Source organism: Salvelinus alpinus, chromosome 2, assembly GCF_045679555.1.
Source record: "Salvelinus alpinus chromosome 2, SLU_Salpinus.1, whole genome shotgun sequence".
Classification (NCBI taxonomy): Eukaryota; Metazoa; Chordata; class Actinopteri; order Salmoniformes; family Salmonidae; genus Salvelinus; species Salvelinus alpinus.
The window spans coordinates 3182698-3207325 of NC_092087.1; the positions used below are offsets into that span (position 1 = coordinate 3182698).

At 46.2% G+C, this 24628-nt stretch overlaps 1 protein-coding gene across 1 annotated transcript in view; it reads left to right on the forward strand.

Annotated features, from left to right (window-relative positions):
* The window catches only part of LOC139552875 (arf-GAP with coiled-coil, ANK repeat and PH domain-containing protein 3-like), a 75196-nt gene that overhangs the window by 37682 nt on the left and 12886 nt on the right, over positions 1-24628 (forward strand). The window contains exons 4-14 of the mRNA XM_071364996.1: positions 2189-2242; positions 5797-5855; positions 7086-7269; positions 9212-9256; positions 9497-9592; positions 10688-10762; positions 12386-12397; positions 21813-21925; positions 22368-22419; positions 22908-23008; positions 23108-23219. Coding sequence (XP_071221097.1) covers positions 2189-2242; positions 5797-5855; positions 7086-7269; positions 9212-9256; positions 9497-9592; positions 10688-10762; positions 12386-12397; positions 21813-21925; positions 22368-22419; positions 22908-23008; positions 23108-23219 — 903 coding nt within the window. The remainder of the gene's footprint in view (positions 1-2188; positions 2243-5796; positions 5856-7085; positions 7270-9211; positions 9257-9496; positions 9593-10687; positions 10763-12385; positions 12398-21812; positions 21926-22367; positions 22420-22907; positions 23009-23107; positions 23220-24628) is intronic.

A 24628-nucleotide genomic window follows, 5' to 3' on the forward strand; every position in this document is an offset into this window, starting at 1 on the left:
AGTTGACTACAGACAGAAGGTTGTCTAGTCTAGTTCACTACAGACAGAAGGTTGTCTAGTCTAGTTGACTACAGACAGAAGGTAGTCTAGTCTAGTCTAGTTCACTACAGACAGAAGGTTGTCTAGTCTAGTTCACTACAGACAGAAGGTTGTCTAGTCTAGTTGACTACAGACAGAAGGTTGTCTAGTCTAGTTCACTACAGACAGAATGTTGTCTAGTCTAGTTCACTACAGACAGAAGGTTGTCTAGTCTAGTCTAGTTCACTACAGACAGAAGGTAGTCTAGTCTAGTTCACTACAGACAGAAGGTTGTCTAGTCTAGTCTAGTTCACTACAGACAGAAGGTTGTCTAGTCTAGTTGACTACAGACAGAAGGTAGTCTAGTCTAGTCTAGTTCACTACAGACAGAAGGTTGTCTAGTCTAGTTCACTACAGACAGAAGGTTGTCTAGTCTAGTTGACTACAGACAGAAGGTTGTCTAGTCTAGTTCACTACAGACAGAAGGTTGTCTAGTCTAGTTGACTACAGACAGAAGGTAGTCTAGTCTAGTCTAGTTCACTACAGACAGAAGGTAGTCTAGTCTAGTCTAGTTAACTACAGACAGAAGGTTGTCTAGTCTAGTTCACTACAGACAGAAGGTAGTCTAGTCTAGTCTAGTTAACTACAGACAGAATGTTGTCTAGTCTAGTTCACTACAGACAGAAGGTTGTCTAGTCTAGTCTAGTTCACTACAGACAGAAGGTTGTCTAGTCTAGTTGACTACAGACAGAAGGTAGTCTAGTCTAGTTGACTACAGACAGAAGGTTGTCTAGTCTAGTTCACTACAGACAGAAGGTAGTCTAGTCTAGTCTAGTTCACTACAGACAGACGGTTGTCTAGTCTAGTTCACTACAGACAGAAGGTTGTCTAGTCTAGTTGACTACAGACAGAAGGTTGTCTAGTCTAGTTCACTACAGACAGAAGGTAGTCTAGTCTAGTTCACTACAGACAGAAGGTAGTCTAGTCTAGTTCACTACCGACAGACGGTTGTCTAGTCTAGTTGACTACAGACAGAAAGTAGTCTAGTCTAGTCTAGTTCACTACAGACAGAAGGTAGTCTAGTCTAGTCTAGTTAACTACAGACAGAAGGTTGTCTAGTCTAGTTCACTACAGACAGAAGGTAGTCTAGTCTAGTCTAGTTAACTACAGACAGAAGGTTGTCTAGTCTAGTTCACTACAGACAGAAGGTAGTCTAGTCTAGTCTAGTTCACTACAGACAGAAGGTTGTCTAGTCTAGTTGACTACAGACAGAAGGTAGTCTAGTCTAGTTGACTACAGACAGAAGGTTGTCTAGTCTAGTTCACTACAGACAGAAGGTAGTCTAGTCTAGTCTAGTTCACTACAGACAGAAGGTTGTCTAGTCTAGTCTAGTTAACTACAGACAGAAGGTTGTCTAGTCTAGTTCACTACAGACAGAAGGTAGTCTAGTCTAGTCTAGTTAACTACAGACAGAAGGTTGTCTAGTCTAGTTCACTACAGACAGAAGGTAGTCTAGTCTAGTCTAGTTCATTACAGACAGACGGTTGTCTAGTCTAGTTGACTACAGACAGAAGGTTGCCTAGTCTAGTTCACTACAGACAGAAGGTAGTCTAGTCTAGTTGACTACAGACAGAAGGTAGTCTAGTCTAGTCTAGTTCACTACAGACAGAAGGTAGTCTAGTCTAGTTCACTACAGACAGAAGGTAGTCTAGTCTAGTTCACTACAGACAGAAGGTTGTCTAGTCTAGTTCACTACAGACAGAAGGTTGTCTAGTCTAGTTCACTACAGACAGAAGGTTGTCTAGTCTAGTTCACTACAGACAGAAGGTAGTCTAGTCTAGTTCACTACAGACAGAAGGTAGTCTAGTCTAGTTCACTACAGACAGAAGGTTGTCTAGTCTAGTTGACTACAGACAGAAGGTTGTCTAGTCTAGTTCACTACAGACAGAAGGTAGTCTAGTCTAGTTCACTACAGACAGACGGTTGTCTAGTCTAGTCTAGTTGACTACAGACAGACAGTTGTTTAGTTCACCTCAGATGTAATGTTTATTAGACTAAATGGCCATCGGCTGTTCATTTCTCAGAAGTGATAATTGACCTGTAGCCTGAGGGAAAGGCTTATTAATACAGAGTGTATGTTCACACCATGTCTCACACTCTGTGTCTCTAGGAGTGTCTGGAGAAGTGTGGTGGGAGTCTGCAGGAGATCGTCAACTACCACATGGTAAGACACACACACACACACACACACACACACACACACACACACACACACACACACACACACACACACACTGTGTCCTCCCATCTTGAGTCCAGAGTGTTCTGCCAAGAGACAATGTTCAGATTAGACTAACGTTACGAAGTTCCAGCCCAATCCTGGCATGCTAGTGTGTGTGTGTGTGTGTGTGTGTGTGTGTGTGTGTGTGTGTGTGTGTGTGTGTGTGTGTGTGTGTGTGTGTGTGTGTGTGTGTGTGTGTGTGTGTGTGTGTGTGTAATGTCCCAGCCCTGTCCTGGCATTTTAACGGTTCTCTTTTTAACGGTCCGGTATTAGGAAACACGCTACACGTGTGTTGGGTCATCCGTGACCTCACACAGCACCACTGGAGCTATCGACACGCCACGGGGCGGTGCACATGCCTGGTCACACACACAGCTAAGTAGGAGAGACTGAGATCATAATGACTGCTGTGGGGTCTCTCAGCCTGTTAAGCAGGGGCCAGCCACAGGTTTGGTAGAGACCTAGTTGGTCTACCGGGAATCCTACCTGTAACTGTTATCACACAAATCACATAGACATTGGAGGGAGAGAGGGAGAGAGAGACCCTCCCTCTATCCCTCAGAGGTTTTTTTAACAGTTGAGCTAAAGTTTAACATGACAGCTCTCTTCCTCTCCTTCTGTCCTCCCCTCTGAGGTCATCTTAACGTTTTTTTTATCGTCAGATCACAGGATTTTTCCGGATGTTGAAATCGGGTTCATTTTCGGTCGTGAATGAAAGTTGAAAATCCATAATTTATAGACCTCTGTGTTTGGGCCAAATAGCGTCGGTCGGTGCTTACTGAGGTGTAGCCTACAGTGTCGCCTTAAAAAAAAAAAAACATTTGAATACCCATCCATGTGGTAGGCCCGTCGTTTGTTAAACAGGCCATTTCATTGGCTTTACTAGTCCTGATTCCTGTGACTAATCAATTTGTCTATTTAAACTCTGAATATCAGCTACCCAACTTTATCAGGTGGAGTTATCCTGAGCCCCAGTGTGTTTACACAGCGGGAAATGCAGAATTATTTTATTTTTTCGCGATGATCAACTTGTAATTGTTTTTTACAGAAACAAACTTGAAACCACTGATTACAACAATTTAGCCCACTGGGTGAAACTCCTGGACAACATTTGTGAGTAGCCTGATAGTCCAGTCCATATTTGTCACGTCTGCTCCCGTTCCCCCTCTCTGGCTTCCGAGGTCGCCCGGCTGCTCTTCATTACCTACACCTGTCACCATCATTACTCGCGCCCGCGCTTCATCGGACTCACCTGGACTCCCATCACGCCGTTGATTGCCTCCCCTATATCTGACACTTCCTCAGTTTTCATTTCCGTGTCTGTATTGATGTTGTTACGTTTTCTCTTGTCCAGACGCTGTTACCTCGACTAACCTGTACCCCCGCACATTGATCCAGTACCCCCTGGTTAGAGCCTCGTTATTGTTATGTACGTTTCTTGTTACTTTTTGATTAATAAAAAAAAAAAAATAATAATTGTTTATTTAGTAAATATTTGTTGGTTAAGGGTCTATGTTGTAAGGTCTACACCTGTTGTATTCGGCGCATAAAATTTAATTTGATTTTGATGTAAAAAGTGTCCGTCTCATTACATTGTCATCCGTTTCATCTTCAGCCCGAAGGCTACAGAAAAGGCTACGTACCCTTTCTACCGTATCCTCAATCACATGATTTATGTTTGAGGATTTTATTTGACGGAACGTTGGTGGAGCGCCGCGTCTGTCCAACAGCAGTTGGAGAGACGCGCTGGGAATGGACAAGATAAATGTCCCTGCCTTTGACAAAGTGCCGTTTCTTGTCAAAAGGGCGGCATCGATGCTCACATACAGTATGTGTCACAATCGTCTTGAGTGGAAGAAGTGGACCAAGGCGCAGCGTGTGAAAAATACATTCTCTTTTATTTGAGAATAAAGAAAAACACGAAACGAACACTATTATAAACCTAAACAAAACAACAAACGATCGTGAAGCTATAAACGTAAGTGCACACACAAGCTACAAACGTACAACATAGACAATTACCCACAAAACCCAAATGCCTATGACTGCCTTAAATATGGCTCTCAATCAGAGACAATAAACCACAGCTGCCTCTAATTGAGACCCAATCTAGGCAGCCATAGACATACAAACACCTAGACAAGACACTGACCCATTAAACGTACAAACCCCTAGACAAACCAAAACACATACATTCCCCATGTCACACCCTGACCTATGTATGCCACTGGCTGAGACATTGTTTTTCGGCAGAACTATGTGAGGTTTTATGTGTTGTTAGAGATGCGTCTTAGTCAGTTATGATAAACTGTTAGCAACATGTTATTTTGGAAAAGGGAAGGAATCACTGCTGCTACAGTCCCTCTCTCTCCAACCAAGGTGAATGAACTGAGGAGAGACACACGGTATTGTAGAGAGCAGGGGGACATGAGGGACGGACCCAGAGAGACACACGGTATTGTAGAGAGCAGGGAGACATGAGGGACGGACCCAGAGAGACATGGTATTGTAGAGAGCAGGGAGACATGAGGGACGGACCCAGAGAGACATGGTATTGTAGAGAGCAGGGGGACATGAGGGACGGACCCAGAGAGACATGGTATTGTAGAGAGCAGGGGGACATGAGGGACGGACCCAGAGAGACATGGTATTGTAGAGAGCAGGGGGACATGAGGGACGGACCCAGAGAGACATGGTATTGTAGAGAGCAGGGGGACATGAGGGACGGACCCAGAGAGACACACAGTATTGTAGAGAGCAGGGAGACATGAGGGACGGACCCAGAGAGACACACGGTATTGTAGAGAGCAGGGGGACATGAGTGAAGGAATCACTGCTGCTACAGTCCCTCTCTCTCCAACCAAGGTGTATGAACTGAGGAGACAACTGAAGTAGGTAGAGGAGACATACAGCAACTCTTGGAGGACCATGGAATCAAATAAAAAGCATATTTATTGTTAAAAGTATTTAGTCATCTTGTAATATCTGCATACGGTTTGGTGTCTTTTGGCCCTTCAGGGACACCGCCCAGTGGATGACAAGGGATCTTTCTCCTGAATATAACATGATACTGTCTCTCCTCCCTCTCTTTCTCTCCCTCCCCTTCTTTCTTTCTCTCTCTCTCTCTCTCTCTCTCTCTCTCTCTCTCTCTCTCTCTCTCTCTCTCTCTCTCGCTCTCTCGCTCTCTCGCTCTCTCGCTCTCTCGCTCTCTCTCCATCTTGCAGGGTTCATTTGGGTTAACCCCTCTCTAAATCATATCATAGAGATAGAAGCTCTGTTCTAGATAGATGGATTCCTTCTGCCTCATAAATCTCATCTTGTATCTGTCTCTTCTTCTTGGGTGTGCTTCCTCTGTCTTTCTCTCTCTCCTCCTCTCTCTCCTCATCTCTCTCCACCAGACCCAGAGGTCTATCAAACATCTCTCTCTCTCTTCACAGATCCTATTTGACCAGACCCAGAGGTCTATCAAACATCTCTCTCTCTCTCTCTCTTCACAGATCCTATTTGACCAGACCCAGAGGTCTATCAAACAACAGCTCCACACTTTCATCAAAGAGTGAGTATTATCAAATCAAATCAAATGTTATTAGTCACATGCTCCGAATACAACATGTGTCGACCTTACAGTGAAACGCTTACTTACGAGCCCCTAACAAACAGTGCAGTTTAAAAAAATACAGATAAGAATAAGAAATGAAAGTAACAAGTAATTAAAGAGCAGCAGTAAAGGGGAACCACTACTTCAAGGTCTCAGAGCAAGTGACGTCACCGATTGAAAGGCTATTAGCGCGCACCACCGCTAACTAGCTAGCCATTTCACATCGGTTACATATGCATAGATGATAACAACAGAGATTAGCAGCAGTGTAAAAGAGGGGGCTGGGGGGCAATGCAAATAGTCTGGGTAAACATCTGATTAGGTGTTCAGGAGTCTTATGTCTTGGGGGTAGAAGCTGTTTAGAAGCCTCTTGGACCTAGACTTGGCGCTCCGGTACCGCTTGCCGTGCGGTAGAAGAGAGAACAGTCTATGACTAGAGTGGCTGGAGTCTTTGACCATTTTTAGGGCCTTCCTCTGACACCGCCTGGTATAGAGGGCCTGGATCCCTTCTTCCTCCTGGCTTCTTCCTCTAATGCCCTCTTATTCCTCTTGTCTCCTTAGACAGAGGCTACTGCCTGTCTGTCTGTCTAGAGAGAGGCTACTGCCTGTCTGTCTGTCTAGAGAGAGGCTACTGCCTGTCTGTCTGTCTAGACAGAGGATACTGCCTGTCTGTCTCCCTAGACAGAGGATACTGCCTGTCTGTCTGTCTAGTCAGAGGATACTGCCTGTCTGTCTCCCTAGACAGAGGCTACTGCCTGTCTGTCTGTCTAGACAGAGGATAATGCCTGTCTGTCTCCCTAGACAGAGGATACTGCCTGTCTGTCTGTCTAGACAGAGGCTACTGCATGTCTGTCAAGAGAGAGGCTACTGTCTGTCTGTCTAGAGAGAGGTTACTGTCTGTCTGTCTAGAGAGAGGTTACTGCCTGTCTGTCTAGAGAGAGGCTATTACCTGTCTGTCTAGAGAGAGGCTACTGTCTGTGTGTCTATCTCCCTTATGGTAAAACAGTACCAGTCTTTATCTCGCTCCCCCCTGTCCCCTGTCCCCTGTCCCCTCCCCCCTGTCCCCCCCTGTCCCCTGTCCCCTCCCCCCTGTCCCCTCTCCCCTCTCCCCTCCCCCTGTCCCCTCCCCCTTGTCCCCTGTCCCCTCCCCCTGTCCCCTCCCCCTGTCCCCTGTCCCCTCCCCTGTAGGGACGTGCGTAAGTTCAAGGAGACGAAGAAGCAGTTTGACCGTGTGAGGGAGGACATGGAGATCGCCCAGGTGAAGAACGCCCAGGCCCCCAGGAACAAACCTCACGAGGTGGAGGAGGCCACTTCCTCTCTCACCCTGACCAGGAAGTGCTTCAGGCACCTGGCCCTGGACTACGTACTGCAGGTGAGATACACACAACACACGCGTACGCAGACACACACACACACACATTAATAAACACACACACACACATTAATAAAAACACACACACACACACACACATTAATAAACACACACACACACATTAATACACACACACACACACACATTAATAAACACACACACACATTAATAAACACACACACACACACACACACACATTAATAAACACACACACACACATTAATAAACACACACACACACACACACATTAATAAACACACACACACACACACACACACATTAATAAACACACACACACACATTAATAAACACACACACACACATTAATAAAAACACACACACACACATTAATACACACACACACACATTAATACACACACACACACATTAATACACACACACACACATTAATACACACACACACACACATTAATACACACACACACACACATTAATACACACACACACACACATTAATACACACACACACACACACATTAATACACACACACACACACACATTAATAAACACACACACACACACACATGAATAAACACACACACACACACACATGAATAAACACACACACACACACACATATGAATAAACACACACACATTAATACACACACACACACACACATTAATAAACACACACACACACACACTTTAACAAACACACACACACACATTAATAAACACACACACACACACACACACATTAATAAACACACATTCTGACCAGCTGTTAACTGGCCTCTCATTCTGACCAGCTGTTAACTGGCCTCTCATTCTGACCAGCTGTTAACTGGCCTCTCATTCTGACCAGCTGTTAACTGGCCTCTCATTCTGACCAGCTGTTAACTGGCCTCTCATTCTGACCAGCTGTTAACTGGCCTCTCATTCTGACCAGCTGTTAACTGGCCTCTCATTCTGACCAGCTGTTAACTGGCCTCTCATTCTGACCAGCTGTTAACTGGCCTCTCATTCTGAGAGGCCAGTTAACAGTGTAAACCCTCTTTTTATTGCAAATGATTTGACTGTTTTATTGTGAAATAGTGTGGTAATTGGTTGAATTTGCAAGATTAATATGAAGGGAATTGTTGCTAATTAGTTTTTTTTTTAAGGGACTGGTTACCCAGAATCCTGAAGGGACTGGTTACCCCGTATCCTGAAGGGACTGCTTACCCAGAATCCTGAAGGGACTGCTTACCCAGAATCCTGAAGGGACTGCTTACCCAGAATCCTGAAGGGACTGCTTACCCAGAATCCTGAAGGGACTGGTTACCCAGAATCCTGAAGGGACTGCTTACCCAGAATCCTGAAGGGACTGCTTACCCAGAATCCTGAAGGGACTGCTTACCCAGAATCCTGAAGGGACAGTTTACCCAGAATCCTGAAGGGACTGGTTACCCAGAATCCTGAAGGGACTGTTTACCCAGAATCTTGAAGGGACTGGTTACCCAGAATCTTGAAGGGACTGGCTACCCAGAATCCTGAAGGGACTGGTTACCCAGAATCCTGAAGGGACTGGTTACCCAGAATCCTGAAGGGACTGGTTACCCAGAATCCTGAAGGGACTGGTTACCCAGAATCCTGAAGGGACTGGTTACCCAGAATCCTGAAGGGACTGGTTTCCCAGAATCCTGAAGGGACTGGTTTCCCAGAATCCTGAAGGGACTGGTTTCCCAGAATCCTGAAGGGACTGGTTTCCCAGAATCCTGAAGGGACTGGTTACCCAGAATCCTGAAGGGACTGGTTACCCAGAATCCTGAAGGGACTGGTTACCCAGAATCCTGAAGGGACTGGTTACCCAGAATCCTGAAGGGACTGGTTACCCAGAATCCTGAAGGGACTGGTTACCCAGAATCCTGAAGAGACTGGTTACTAATAATCAAACAGATATCTTCAGTCTAAATGTTTTTTGTTTTGTTTTTCTTAGATCAATGTTCTTCAGGCTAACAAGAAGTTTGAGATCCTGGATGCAGTGAGTAGCCTGCTTCCGTTCTTTTATATGTACAATCTTAAATTAGCCATCCAGCTAATATGTTCTCTGATCTGTTCCTTTCTCGCTCTCTCTTCCTCAATCTCCCTCTATCAATCTCCCCCTATTTCTCTGTCTCTCTCTCTCTCTCTCTCTCTTCCTCAATCTCCCTCTCTCATTCTCCCCCTATTTCTCTGTCTCTGTCTCTGTCTCTGTCTCACTCTCTCTCTCTCTCTCTCTCAGATGCTGTCGTTCATGCGTGCCCAGTACACTCTGTTTCAGCAGGGCTATAACATCCTGGATGAGATTGACCCCTACATGAAGAAACTAGCTGCAGAGGTGTGTCCCACCTACACACACTGAAAGCAGATCTCCTGTTGTTGTATGAGGTTCCACTGACAAGTCAGTATTATACTACTGGTCCAGGTATGCTGGTCTGACAGGACCCTAGCTACGGCCTGACAGGACCCTGGCTACATTCTGACAGGACCCTGGATCTAGCCTGACAGGACCCTGGATCTAGCCTGACAGGACCCTAGCTACGACCTGACGGGACCCTGGATCTAGCCTGACAGGACCCTAGCTACGACCTGACGGGACCCTGGATCTAGCCTGACAGGACCCTGGCTACGGTCTGACGGGACACTGGCTACGGCCTGACGGGACCCTGGATCTAGCCTGACAGGACCCTGGATCTAGCCTGACAGGACCCTGGCTACAGCCTGACAGGACCCTGGCTACAGCCTGACGGGACCCTGGCTACGGCCTGACGGGACCCTGGATCTAGCCTGAAAGGACCCTGGATCTAGCCTGACAGGACCCTGGCTACGGCCTGACAGGACCCTGGATCTAGCCTGACAGGACCCTGGCTACGGTCTGACAGGACCCTGGCTACGGTCTGACAGGACCCTGGCTACGGTCTGACAGGACCCTGGATCTAGCCTGACAGGACCCTGGATCTAGCCTGACAGGACCCTGGCTACAGCCTGACAGGACCCTGGCTACTGCCTGACAGGACCCTGGATCTAGCCTGACAGGACCCTGGCTACTGCCTGACAGGACCCTGGATCTAGCCTGACAGGACCCTGGATCTAGCCTGACAGGACCCTGGATCTAGCCTGACAGGACCCTGGCTACAGCCTGACAGGACCCTGGCTACGGTCTGACAGGACCCTGGATCTAGCCTGACAGGACCCTGGATCTAGCCTGACAGGACCCTGGCTACAGCCTGACAGGACCCTGGCTACGGCTTGACAGGACCCTGGCTATGGCCTGACAGGACCCTGGCTATGGCCTGACAGGACATACACAGGATAATCTTCGCTCTCTATCTCTCTCATCATCTCAGTCAATTTAATCCCACAGTCTCGTCAGCCAAATGAAGGCACTCATAATCTCAAACACGTGGGTGTTTTGTGTTAATCCCATCTGCAGCTGGATCATCTGGTCATAGACTCAGCCATGGAGAAGAGAGACCTGGAACACAAACATGCCAGCATACAGCAGAGGGTGAGGAACTACACACACACACACAGAGACAGAGACAGAGACAGAGACAGAGACAGAGACAGAGACAGACAGACAGACAGACAGACAGACAGACAGACAGACAGACAGACAGACAGACAGACAGACAGACAGACAGACAGACAGACAGACAGACAGACAGACAGACAGATTTCCTCTCTGCCTTAATGTAACAGGATGTTCTTTTTCCAAATAACGAGAGCCTGAACATATCAAACAGAGACGTTTGCTTCTTAAAACCACGGCAGATTTTTGCATCAAAAGATTTTTATAAAAATAGAATGAAACTCGTGAAAACTTCTCAAACAAGTTCGCTGTCTTCATCTGCTGTTTGGGATTGGAGCTCTCTAGGCTTTGATTTCCAGAACTGAAAGTGAGGTAACAAAAAGCTAGCCATATTTTGGAATTAGAATAACTTGAAGTTAGTGACTTGTTTTTCACTTTTTGACTCTTTTATGGAAGTCAATTCTCTTCTTTTGTCGTCCCCCCCCCAAAAAAATGAATTAGTTATTTTGGGACTTTTATTTGTGGGTGTCTGGAACAGCTAAGATAACTCTTTACTTAGAAGAACAATATCCTGTCCTGAAATTTCAACACGCGCGCACACACTCACTCACTCACTCACTCACTCACTCACTCACTCACTCACTCACTCACTCACTCACTCACTCACTCACTCACTCACTCACTCACTCACTCACTCACTCACTCACTCACTCACTCACTCACTCACTCACACACACACACACACACACACACACACACACACACACACACACACACACACACACACACACACACACACACACACACACCCTGGGACAATCACCCATCTCTTATCTGATGAGATGCCAAAAGGGTCTGCCACTGAGCGAGAGAGTGGGCCTGTGATCCCCATTAGCCCACACCAATGGAGACAGCTAGTCTTACTGGGGATCCCCATTAGCCGACACCAATGGAGACAGCTAGTCTTACTGGGGATCCCCATTAGCCCACACCAATGGAGACAGCTAGTCTTACTGGGGATCCCCATTAGCCCACACCAATGGAGACAGCTAGTCTTACTGAGGATCCCCATTAGCCAACACCAATGGAGACAGCTAGTCTTACTGGGGATCCCCATTAGCCCACACCAATGGAGACAGCTAGTCTTCCTGGGAATCCCCATTAGCCCACACCAATGGAGACAGCTAGTCTTACTGGGGATCCCCATTAGCCGACGACAATGGAGACAGCTAGTCTTACTGAGGATCCCCATTAGCCGACACCAATGGAGACAGCTAGTCTTACTGAGGATCCCCATTAGCCGACACCAATGGAGACAGCTAGTCTTACTGAGGATCCCCGTTAGCCCACACCAATGGAGACAGCTAGTCTTACTGAGGATCCCCGTTAGCCCACACCAATGGAGACAGCTAGTCTTACTGGGGTCTGACACATAACGAGAAAATACATTACAGACAAAATACTTTACAATTTACATACGTTTAAAAAGAGTTTGTGGGGTTTTCTGTCTGCTTTATCTTGGCTCTGGCCTTTTGATTGTGCTGATATTCATTTGTTTCTCTCTCCTTCTCTCCTTTCTGCCCTCTGTCTCTTCCCCAGACTCTGATGCAGGTGAGTACTGTTCCTCATCACACGGTCGTGATTTTCACATGATCACGTAGGAAAGAGTCCTTGTTACATGTATATTAACTGGGTATGTAGTCTTCTGTAGTTTAACAGCGGTCAGTATGAAGGCCTCCATTGTCTCCTTTTCCATCTAGTCCCTTACGACAGGCCCTCGTGTAAGGTGACAGATTGTCACTCAAAATCAGAGGAAGAAAAAGCACCCAACTGTCAAAAAATACCTGAATAGAAAATGACTCAAGTGAAAGTCACCCAGTAAAATACTACTTGAGTAAAACTCTAAAAGTATTTGGTTTTAAATATACTTAAAGTATCAAAAGTAGAAAATAATTCTCATTCCTTATTATAAACAAACCAGATGGCACCATTTTCTTGTTTGTTTAGTTACGGAGAGCCAGGGGCATACTCCAACACTCAGACATAATTTACAAAGGAAGCATGTGTGTTAGTGAGTCCTCCAGATCAGAGGCAGTAGAGATGACCAGGGATGTTCTCTGTTTAGTGAGTCCTCCAGATCAGAGGCAGTAGGGATGACCAGGGATGTTCTCTGGTTAGTGAGTCCACCAGATCAGAGGCAGTAGGGATGACCAGGGATGTTCTCTGTTTAGTGAGTCCTCCAGATCAGAGGCAGTAGGAATGACCAGGGATGTTCTCTGTTTAGTGAGTCCACCAGATCAGAAGCAGTAGGGATGACCAGGGATGTTCTCTGGTTAGTGAGTCCTCCAGATCAGAGGCAGTAGGGATGACCAGGGATGTTCTCTGTTTAGTGAGTCCACCAGATCAGAGGCAGTAGAGATGACCAGGGATGTTCTCTGTTTAGTGAGTCCTCCAGATCTAGTATAAAGTCAAGATCAGAATAAAGTCAGGATCAGAATAAAGTCAGGATCAGAATAAAGTCAGGATCAGAATAAAGTCAGGATCAGAATAAAGTCAGGATCATTTACATTTACATTTAAGTCATTTAGCAGACGCTCTTATCCAGAGCAAATTGGTGCATTCACCTTATGATATCCAGTGGAACAACCACTTTACAATAGTGCATCTAACTCTTTTAAGAAGGATAGAAGGATTAGAAGGATTACTTTATCCTATCCTAGGTATTCCTTAAAGAGGTGGGGTTTCAGGTGTCTCCGGAAGGTGGTGATTGACTCCGCTGACCTGGCGTCGTGAGGGAGTTTGTTCCACCATTGGGGTGCCAGAGCAGCGAACAGTTTTGACTGGGCTGAGCGGGAACTGTACTTCCTCAGAGGTAGGGCGGCGAGCAGGCCAGAGGTGGATGAACGCAGTGCCCTTGTTTGGGTGTAGGGCCTGATCAGAGCCTGAAGGTACGGAGGTGCCGTTCCCCTCACAGCTCCGTAGGCAAGCACCATGGTCTTGTAGCGGATGCGAGCTTCAACTGGAAGCCAGTGGAGAGAGCGGAGGAGCGGGGTGACGTGAGAGAACTTGGGAAGGTTGAACACCAGACGGGCTGCGGCGTTCTGGATGAGTTGTAGGGGTTTAATGGCACAGGCAGGGAGCCCAGCCAACAGCGAGTTGCAGTAATCCAGACGGGAGATGACAAGTGCCTGGATTAGGACCTGCGCTGCTTCCTGTGTGAGGCAGGGTCGTACTCTGCGAATGTTGTAGAGCATGAACCTACAGGAACGGGATCAGAATAAAGTCAGGATCAGAATAAAGTCAGGATCAGAATAAAGTCAAGATCAGAATAAAGTCAGAATAAAGTCAGGATCAGAATAAAGTCAAGATCAGAATAAAGTCAGGATCAGAATAAAGTCAGGATCAGAATAGAGACTTATCCCCTATAGGGTTAAACGGTTATGTGCTATTAGAGAACCAAGACAAGGGGATCACTTAAAGAAGATCCAGAGTGGTCAGGGGACGCCAGGGCTGCTGTACCCGACAGAGGAGAGTCTTAACTGGGCATGATGCCAACCTCTCCCCCCTCACGGGTGGCATGGCTGAAGTCAACAGATGGTGTCACACTGTGGTGGGATTAACAGGAGAGAAGAGTAGAGAGAGTCCAAAAGAACATCAGCTGTGAATTAGTGTCTGGACAGGATGTCCTGTCCAAATGTCCTGGACAGGATGTCCTGTCTAAATGTCCTGGACAGGATGTCCTGGACAGGATGTCCTGTCTAAATGTCCTGGACAGGATGTCCTGTCTAAATGTCCTGGACAGGATGTCCTGTCTAAATGTCCTGGACAGGATGTCCTGTCTAAATGTCCTGGACAGGATGTCCTGGCCAGGATGTCCTGTCTAAATGTCCTGGACAGGATGTCCTGGACAGGATGTCCTGTCTAAATGTCCTGGACTGGATGCCCTGTCCAAATGTCCTGGACAGGTGGCGCCTGATTTTTGACGAGGCACTTTCAAACACACACACACACCGAAACACACGCACACACACCGAAACACATGCACACACACACACACACCTAAACACACACACACACACACCGAAACACATGCACACACAACGAAACACACGCAAACACACCGAAACAAATGCACACACACCGAAACACATGCACACACACCGAAACACATGCACACACACACACACACACTGAAACACACACACACACATCGAAACACATGCACACACACCGAAACACATGCACACACACACTGCTGGCCAGGTTTTGGGTACAGGTGCAGAATCAGTGCTGTCTGGTTCTCCAGTCCAGATATAAAAATGTTTCTCCTCTCATTTAGACAGCGAGATTTTACAACGAGTCCTAAAAAAACTCTGTGGATGGCTGGAATACCAACAGTGTCTAAAACACAGCTCTCTCAGGGCAGAAGTCACATTCCGCTGTGAACGAGGAAAAAAACACAGCTCTCTCAGGGCAGAAGTCACATTCCGCTGTGAACGAGGAAAAAAACGAAAACAAAATAGTTCTGCAAGGTGAACAGACACTGACACAGAAAACAACCACCCACCAACAGAAGTGGGAAAACAGGCTACCTAAATATGGCTCTCGGTAGCAGAGAGAACAGCATGACCGGGGTGGCTGGAGTCTTTGACAATTTTTAGGGCCTTCCTCTGACACCGCCTGGTATAGAGGTCCTGGATGGCAGGAAGCTTGGCCCCAGTGATGTACTGGGCCATACGCACTACCCTCTGTAGCGCCTTGCTGTCGGAGGCCGAGCAGTTGCCACACCAGGTGGTGATGCAACCAGTCAGGAAGCTCTCGATGGTGCAGCTGTAGAACCTTTTGAGGATCTGAGGACCAATGCCAAATCTTTTTCAGTCTTCTGAGGGGGAATAGACTTTGTCGTGCCCTCTTCACGACTGTCTTTGCGTGTTTGGACCATTCTAGTTTGTTGGTGATGTGGACACCAAGGAACTTGAAGCTCTCAACCTGCTCCACTACAGCCCCATCGATGAGAATGGGGGTGTGCTTGGTCCTCCTTTTTCCTGTAGTCCACGATCATCTCCTTTTGTCTTGATCACGTTGAGGGAGAGGTTGTTGTCCTGGCTCCCCACCTCCAGCTTATTTGACTGCTCAAATAGCGTTTTTGACGTGTATAAAAAAAAAAAAAAATTAAGTAAAGACCCCACCAAAAAGGTGTTTCATTGTTGATCTGTTGATCAGACAAATCAAGCTAAACAAAAACAACAAAACAAACAAAACATCTATTCTAACCAGTGGAATCGAGTGCTAGATATGGAATGCTAGGATCTCCTCTCCTACATTCTTCCATTCTCCTGTCCTGGCCAGGGGGGTGATTTAGGATGGGAATTAGACCAAGAGCAGGTGTGCGAAGCCTGGAGCCCTGGGGGTGTATTAGGGGGGTGTATAGACCCTTGGATGGGTGTTGGGAGCCATAATGTATGCTTGATTAGGCAGCAATAGTTCAGTGGACTCTCAGCCAGATGGAAGCCGGGGTACGGGTCGCTCGTAAATCGCTCTGCACACAGGGCTGCAACCGGTGGCTTTTTCGAGGCAGCAGCTCCCTGCAGCTGGCGGTAAAATAACGTTTGCGGTTCCCTGCGAGGGTGACATAAACTGACATCTGTATGCTAATGAGGGTAATCCGTGTGCGCTTTGAACTGACCAACCCACGCTGACGTGACTATACGTATGTGGAATAGCGCGAGCAGGTGGTGCGGGAGCCTGTGTTGCAGGAGCGCAGGCTTCACCACAGCTCAAACTGGTGTGCTCGGGTGAGGTCAGATTTTTCTCCGTTCCTCCGGTGACCTCTAAAGACTTCAGAGCCGAATCTAGAACAGAAAATATTGGAAATTATAAAAATTGACAATTTTAATTGTCAAATTGTAACTTGTAGCCTATTGGTTATTTATCTTGGAGAATTGGAACGTGAAATGCTGTTGGATTCTACTCTACTAAAAATTAGGATATTCGCCAGGTTGGATTACACACGGGTGAGATTTTACTAAACTAAGCTATTAGTTGCTTTTTTTCCCTTGAGATTTAGTTACTATAGGATTGTAATATTGATACTCGCTCCCAGGGTAGTCATAGCAACTTTCTACATCAACTTTCTTTGTTTAATATTAGAATAGGAGGCATTATGCCATTCAGTTTTTTTAATTAGAGAGAGAGTGCGTGTGTGTGTGCAAGCAGGTCACCAGTGATACAAGTCAGTATTCGACATCCATCCATGTCTGAGGACGTGGGGAAATGACATGGAACCCTTGCACTAAGGGGTAACAGTGAGCTCTGTTCCCTTCAAGTAGGTTTGGGGTTTTGCTAGGGAGTTATGGACAGGGATGGTGGGTGGAAGCATCCAGCTGTCATTCCAAAAGTCACATGTTTTAAATGCAGTGATGAAAAGTTGTTTCAGGTGTTTTTTTAAATGTAAGTATATAATTTATAATAATTATATATAATTTTAATGTAAGCCTATCCCAAACCTTAACCCTAACGAGTTAATGCCTAATCTTAACCTTAACCTTAAACATTAGGAGTTAATTCCTTAACGTGACCTTAAACATTCTGAGTTAATTCCTTAACATGACCTTAAACATTCTGAGTTAATTCATAAACGTAACCTTAAACATTCTGAGTTAATTCATAAACGTAACCTTAAACATTCTGAGTTAATTCATAAATGTAACCTTAAACATTCTGAGTTAATTCATAAACGTAACCTTAAACACTTCCAAATGTGACATTTGCAACAACTTCTAAATGTGACGTTTGAAAAACGATGGGATGAACGTTTCATTCTGAATTGAGATTGTGAGAACTAGTTGACCATTCACAACCAACTCAGCCTGAGTCCCAAATTACAGCCTATTCTACATGGTGCAGCTGTAGAATGGAAGATCTAAAGGGCCCATGACAAATCTTTTCAGCCTCCTGAGGGTGAAGAGGTGCTTTCGTGCCCACTTCACAACTGTGTGGGTGTGTGTGGACCATGTTAGTTCCTTAGTGATGTAGACACAGAGGAACTTGAAGCTCCCGACCCGCTGCACTACAGCCCCATCCATGTGATGTCCAGAAACAGGGTTTTCGACAGGGGTTGTTAAAGAGATCTTTTGGCCCATCTGAAACTGGTTTAGGGATGTTATGGCCCATCTGAAACTGGTTATGGGATGTTATGGCCCATCTTAAACTGGTTTAGGGATGTTATGGCCCATCTGAAACTGGTTTAGGGATGTTATGGCCCATCTTAAACTGGTTTAGGGATGTTATGGCCCATCTTAAACTGGTTATGGGATGTTATGGCCCATCTTAAACTGGTTTAGGGATGTTATGGCCCATCTGAAACTGGTTTAGGGATGTTATGGTCCATCTTAAACTGGTTTAGGGATGTTATGGCCCATCTGAAACTGGTTTAGGGATGTTATGGTCCATCTGAAACTGGTTTAAGGATGTTATGGCCCATCTGAACCTGGTTTAGGGATGTTATGGCCCATCTGAAACTGGTTTAGGGATGTTATGGCCCATCTGAAACTGGTTTAAGGATGTTATGGCCCATCTGAAACTGGTTTAGGGATGTTATGGCCCATCTGAACCTGGGTTAGGGATGTTATGGTCCATCTTAAACTGGTTTAGGGATGTTATGCCCCATCTGAAACTGTTTTAGGGATGTTATGGCCCATCTGAAACTGGTTTAGGGATGTTATGGTCCATCTGAAACTGGTTTAAGAATGTTATGGCCCATCTGAACCTGATTTAGGGATGTTATGGCCCATCTGAAACTGGTTTAGGGATGTTATGGCCCATCTGAAACTGGTTTAAGGATGTTATGGCCCATCTTAAACTGGTTTAGGGATGTTATGGCCCATCTGAACCTGGGTTAGGGATGTTATGTTCCATCTTAAACTGGTTTAGGGATGTTATGCCCCATCTGAAACTGGTTTAGGGATGTTATGGCCCATCTGAAACTGGTTTAGGGATGTTATGGCCCATCTGAAACTGGTTTAAGGATGTTATGGTCCATCTTAAACTGGTTTAGGGATGTTATGGCCCATCTGAAACTGGTTTAAGGATGTTATGGCCCATCTGAAACTGGTTTAGGGATGTTATGGCCCATCTGAAACTGGTTTAAGGATGTTATGGCCCATCTGAAACTGGTTTAGGGATGTTATGGCCCATCTGAACCTGGGTTAGGGATGTTATGGTCCATCTTAAACTGGTTTAGGGATGTTATGCCCCATCTGAAACTGGTTTAGGGATGTTATGGCCCATCTGAAACTGGTTTAGGGATGTTATGGCCCATCTGAAACTGGTTTAAGGATGTTATGGTCCATCTTAAACTGGTTTAGGGATGTTATGGCCCATCTGAAACTGGTTTAAGGATGTTATGGCCCATCTGAAACTGGTTTAGGGATGTTATGGCCCATCTGAAACTGGTTTAAGGATGTTATGGCCCATCTGAAACTGGTTTAGGGATGTTATGGCCCATCTGAAACTGGTTTAAGGATGTTATGGTCCATCTTAAACTGGTTTAGGGATGTTATGGTCCATCTTAAAAAATATATAAAATGATTATTTCAAGCCTCTGGTTCATTGGTTGTTGTTGTTTACAGAGGAAGGACTTAGATTTCCATATGTCTTTATCTCTGTTCTGTAATGATCTGCTGTGAGCCTGTAGGACTGGTATCTCTGTTCTGTAATGATCTGCTGTGAGCCTGTAGGACTGGTATCTCTGTTCTGTAATGATCTGCTGTGAGCCTGTAGGACTGGTATCTCTGTTCTGTAATGATCTGCTGTGAGCCTGTAGGACTGGTATCTCTGTTCTGTAATGATCTGCTGTGAGCCTGTAGGACTGGTATGGACAGGGATGGTGGGTGTAAGCACTGGTATCTCTGTTTGATGATTGACTGTTGACTACAGACACTGGTTGACTACTGACACTGGCTGACTACTGACACTGGCTGACTACAGACACTGGTTGACTACTGACACTGGCTGACTACAGACACTGGATAACTACAGACACTAGCTGACTACAGACACTGGATAACTACAGACACTAGCTGACTACAGACACTGGTTGACTACTGACACTGGTTGACTACTGACACTGGTTGACTACTGACACTGGTTGACTACAGACACATACACTGGTTATCTACAGACACTGACACTGGTTGACTCCTCTCTCCTCTGTAAGTTATCTACAGACACTGACCTCAGTCTTCTCCTCTCCTCTGTAAGTTATCTACAGACACTGACCTCAGTCTTCTCCTCTCTCCTCTGTAAGTTATCTACAGACACTGACCTCAGTCTTCTCCTCTCTCCTCTGTAAGTTATCTACAGACACTGACCTCAGTCTTCTCCTCTCTCCTCTGTAAGTTATCTACAGACACTGACCTCAGTCTTCTCCTCTCCTCTGTAAGTTATCTACAGACACTGACCTCAGTCTTCTCCTCTCTCCTCTGTAAGTTATCTACAGACACTGACCTCAGTCTTCTCCTCTCTCCTCTGTAAGTTATCTACAGACACGGACCTCAGTCTTCTCCTCTCCTCTGTAAGTTATCTACAGACACTGACCTCAGTCTTCTCCTCTCTCCTCTGTAAGTTATCTACAGACACTGACCTCAGTCTTCTCCTCTCCTCTGTAAGTTATCTACAGACACTGACCTCAGTCTTCTCCTCTGTAAGTTATCTACAGACACTGACCTCAGTCTTCTCCTCTCTCCTCTGTAAGTTATCTACAGACACTGACCTCAGTCTTCTCCTCTCCTCTGTAAGTTATCTACAGACACTGACCTCAGTCTTCTCCTCTCTCCTCTGTAAGTTATCTACAGACACTGACCTCAGTCTTCTCCTCTCTCCTCTGTAAGTTATCTACAGACACTGACCTCAGTCTTCTCCTCTCCTCTGTAAGTTATCTACAGACACTGACCTCAGTCTTCTCCTCTCTCCTCTGTAAGTTATCTACAGACACTGACCTCAGTCTTCTCCTCTCTCCTCTGTAAGTTATCTACAGACACTGACCTCAGTCTTCTCCTCTCTCCTCTGTAAGTTATCTACATACACTGACCTCAGTCTTCTCCTCTCTCCTCTGTAAGTTATCTACAGACACTGACCTCAGTCTTCTCCTCTCTCCTCTGTAAGTTATCTACAGACACTGACCTCAGTCTCCTCCTCTCTCCTCTGTAAGTTATCTACAGACACTGACCTCAGTCTTCTCCTCTCTCCTCTGTAAGTTATCTACAGACACTGACCTCAGTCTTCTCCTCTCTCCTCTGTAAGTTATCTACAGACACTGACCTCAGTCTTCTCCTCTCTCCTCTGTAAGTTATCTACAGACACTGACCTCAGTCTTCTCCTCTCTCCTCTGTAAGTTATCTACAGACACTGACCTCAGTCTTCTCCTCTCCTCTGTAAGTTATCTACAGACACTGACCCCAGTCTTCTCCTCTCCTCTGTAAGTTATCTACAGACACTGACCTCAGTCTTCTCCTCTCTCCTCTGTAAGTTATCTACAGACACTGACCTCAGTCTTCTCCTCTCTCCTCTGTAAGTTATCTACAGACACTGACCTCAGTCTTCTCCTCTCTCCTCTGTAAGTTATCTACAGACACTGACCTCAGTCTTCTCCTCTCCTCTGTAAGTTATCTACAGACACTGACCTCAGTCTTCTCCTCTCCTCTGTAAGTTATCTACAGACACTGACCTCAGTCTTCTCCTCTCTCCTCTGTAAGTTATCTACAGACACTGACCTCAGTCTTCTCCTCTCCTCTGTAAGTTATCTACAGACACTGACCCCAGTCTTCTCCTCTCCTCTGTAAGTTATCTACAGACACTGACCTCAGTCTTCTCCTCTCCTCTGTAAGTTATCTACAGACACTGACCTCAGTCTTCTCCTCTCTCCTCTGTAAGTTATCTACAGACACTGACCTCAGTCTTCTCCTCTCTCCTCTGTAAGTTATCTACAGACACTGACCTCAGTCTTCTCCTCTCCTCTGTAAGTTAGGACTTCTCCTGCGATGGTAACAAGGTGGAGTTCAACGTAGACGCTCCCAACGGAGTGGTGATGGAAGGTTATCTGTTTAAGAGGGCCTCCAACACCTTCAAGACCTGGAACAGGTGAGACAGAAACACCTGTCTGGAGCCACACACACCTGTCCTCTCATCCTCTCCTGTCAACTAGTTACTAGTCCTGCTCTGTTTGACTGGCAATGGTTCTCCGTCTTCCTCTCTCCTCTTCTCCTCTCCTCCCCTTCCTCTCTCCTCTTCTCCTCTACTCCCTCCTTTCTCCTCCTCTTCTCCCCTCCTCTCTCCTCCTCTCCTCACTCCTCCTTCCTTTCTCCTCCTCTCCTCTCTCCTCCACTCTCCTCCCTCCTCTCCTCTCCTCTCTCCTCCTCTCCTCACTCCTCCCTCCTTTCTCCTCCTCTCCTCTCTCCTCCACTCTCCTCTCCTCCTCTCCTCTCCTCTCTCCTCCTCTCCTCCTATCCCCTCCTCCGTTCTCCTCTCCTCTCTCCTCCTCTCCTCTCTCCTCCTCTCCCCTCCTCTATCCTCCTCTTTCAAGGCGGTGGTTCTCCATACAGAACAGCCAGCTGGTCTACCAGAAGAGACTCAAGGTAGGAACACACCTGTAGAAAGACAAAACAAACACAAGACCTGTATCAGAGAACTCTTTAGTGAATTATTTACACTAATATATGCAGGTAGATACAAGTCAGCATGACAGAACTTCTACTCCAGTGGTTTCCGACCAAACAGGTGTTTCCGTAGACAATATAGAACAGAACTGTGGCTTTTAATAACAATTACAATGTTAATATGTGCTGACGGACTAGAACAGTAAGACTAGAACAGTAAGCCAGGGACTAAAGTTTTGATTGACTAAAGTTTCCTCTCTGCCAATGTTAGGATGTCGTGTTTTGATTGACACTCCTCTCTGCCAATAGGATGTCGTGTTTTGATTGACACTCCTCTCTGCCAATGTTAGGATGTCGTGTTTTGATTGACACTCCTCTCTGCCAATAGGATGTCGTGTTTTGATTGACACTCCTCTCTGCCAATGTTAGGATGTCGTGTTTTGATTGACACTCCTCTCTGCCAATAGGATGTCCTGACGGTTGTGGTGGAAGACCTGAGGCTGTGTTCAGTCAAACCCTGTGAGGACGGAGAGAGGAGGTTCTGCTTTGAGGTGGTGTCCCCCACCAAGTAAGTGTGTGTGTGTGTGTGTGTGTGTGTGTGTGTGTGTGTGTGTGTGTGTGTGTGTGTGTGTGTGTGTCCTCTCCTCACTCTCCTCTCTCCCACTAGGAGCTGTATGCTCCAGGCAGAGTCAGAGAAGTTACGTCAGGCCTGGATCCAGGCTGTACAGGCCTCCATCGCCTCTGCATACAGAGAGATATCAGACAACTACTACATCAAGGTACCTAACTTTAACCCTAACCTTAACCTTAACACGAACCCTAACCTTAACCCTAACCTTAATACTAACCCCAACCCTAACCCTAACCTAAATCTAACCTTAACCCTAACCTTAACACTAACCCCAACCCTAACCCTAACCTAAATCTAACCTTAACCCTAACCTTAACCTTAACCCTAAACCTAACAACAGTGGAGGCTCCTCAAGGGGGGAGGGGAGGACCATCCTCCTCAGTGAAATTCATAAACAAAAATAGTGAAACATTTAAAAAGTTAGCCTTTTTAGATAAAATAATACAAAACATATTCACGCCACCAAATAATTGATTAAAACACCGTTTTTGCAACAAATGTCTACAGAAGCCTCAACAGGACTCTGTAGGGTAGCACCATGGAGTAGCCAGAGGACAGCTATTTTCCGTCCTCCTCTGGATACATTGACTTCAATACCAAACCTAGGAGGCTCATGGTTCTCACCCCCTTCCATAGACATACACAGTAATTATGACAACTTCCAGAGGACGTCCTCCAACCTATCAGAGCTCTTGCAGCATGAATTGACATGTTGTTCACCCAATCAAAGGATCAGAGAATGAATCTAGTACTGAAAGCATAAGCTACAGCTAGCGAGCACTGCAGTGGATAAAATCTGGTGAGTAGTTGACTCAGAGAGACAATAGTTTAACAATTTTGAACAAATTAAATTCTTTAAAAATGAAGGTGAAGCAAGAAAGAGAGAGAGAGATTTCAGAGTATTTTTTTCCACTATCACTTAGCTAGTGAATGCAGCTAGCTAATGCAGCTAGCTAGTTTAGCCTACTCAAACACCCGGCTCCAACAGAGAGGGATGCTACGTTAGCTAGCTGGCTATGTTTATACTCTTCCAAGTCAAGATACGCTTTTGGGGGGCCTGCATCGCAGTGCTAGCTGTGCCACCAGAGACTCTGGGTTCGCGCCCAGGCTCTGTCGCAGCAGGCCACGACCGGGAGGTCCGTGGGGCGACGCACAATTGGCCTAGCGCCGTCCGGGTTAGTGAGGGTTTGGCCGGTAGGGATATCCTTGTTTCATCGCGCACTAGCGACTCCTGTGGCGGGCCGGGCGCAGTGCGCGCTAACCAAGGTCGCCAGGTGCACGGTGTTTCCTCCGACACATTGGTGCGGCTGGCCTCATGGTTGGAGGCGCGCTGTGTTAAGAAGCAGTGCGGCTTGGTTGGGTTGTGCTTCGGAGGACGCATGGCTTTCGACCTTCGTCTCTCCCGAGCCCGTACGGGAGTTGTAGCGATGAGACAAGATAGTAACTACTAACAATTGGATACCACGAAAAGGGGGTAAAATTCAACAACAACAAAATATACACTTTTGGTTTTATTAAGTTATTGGCACCGGTGCCCATTCGGTGTAACTGCTAAAC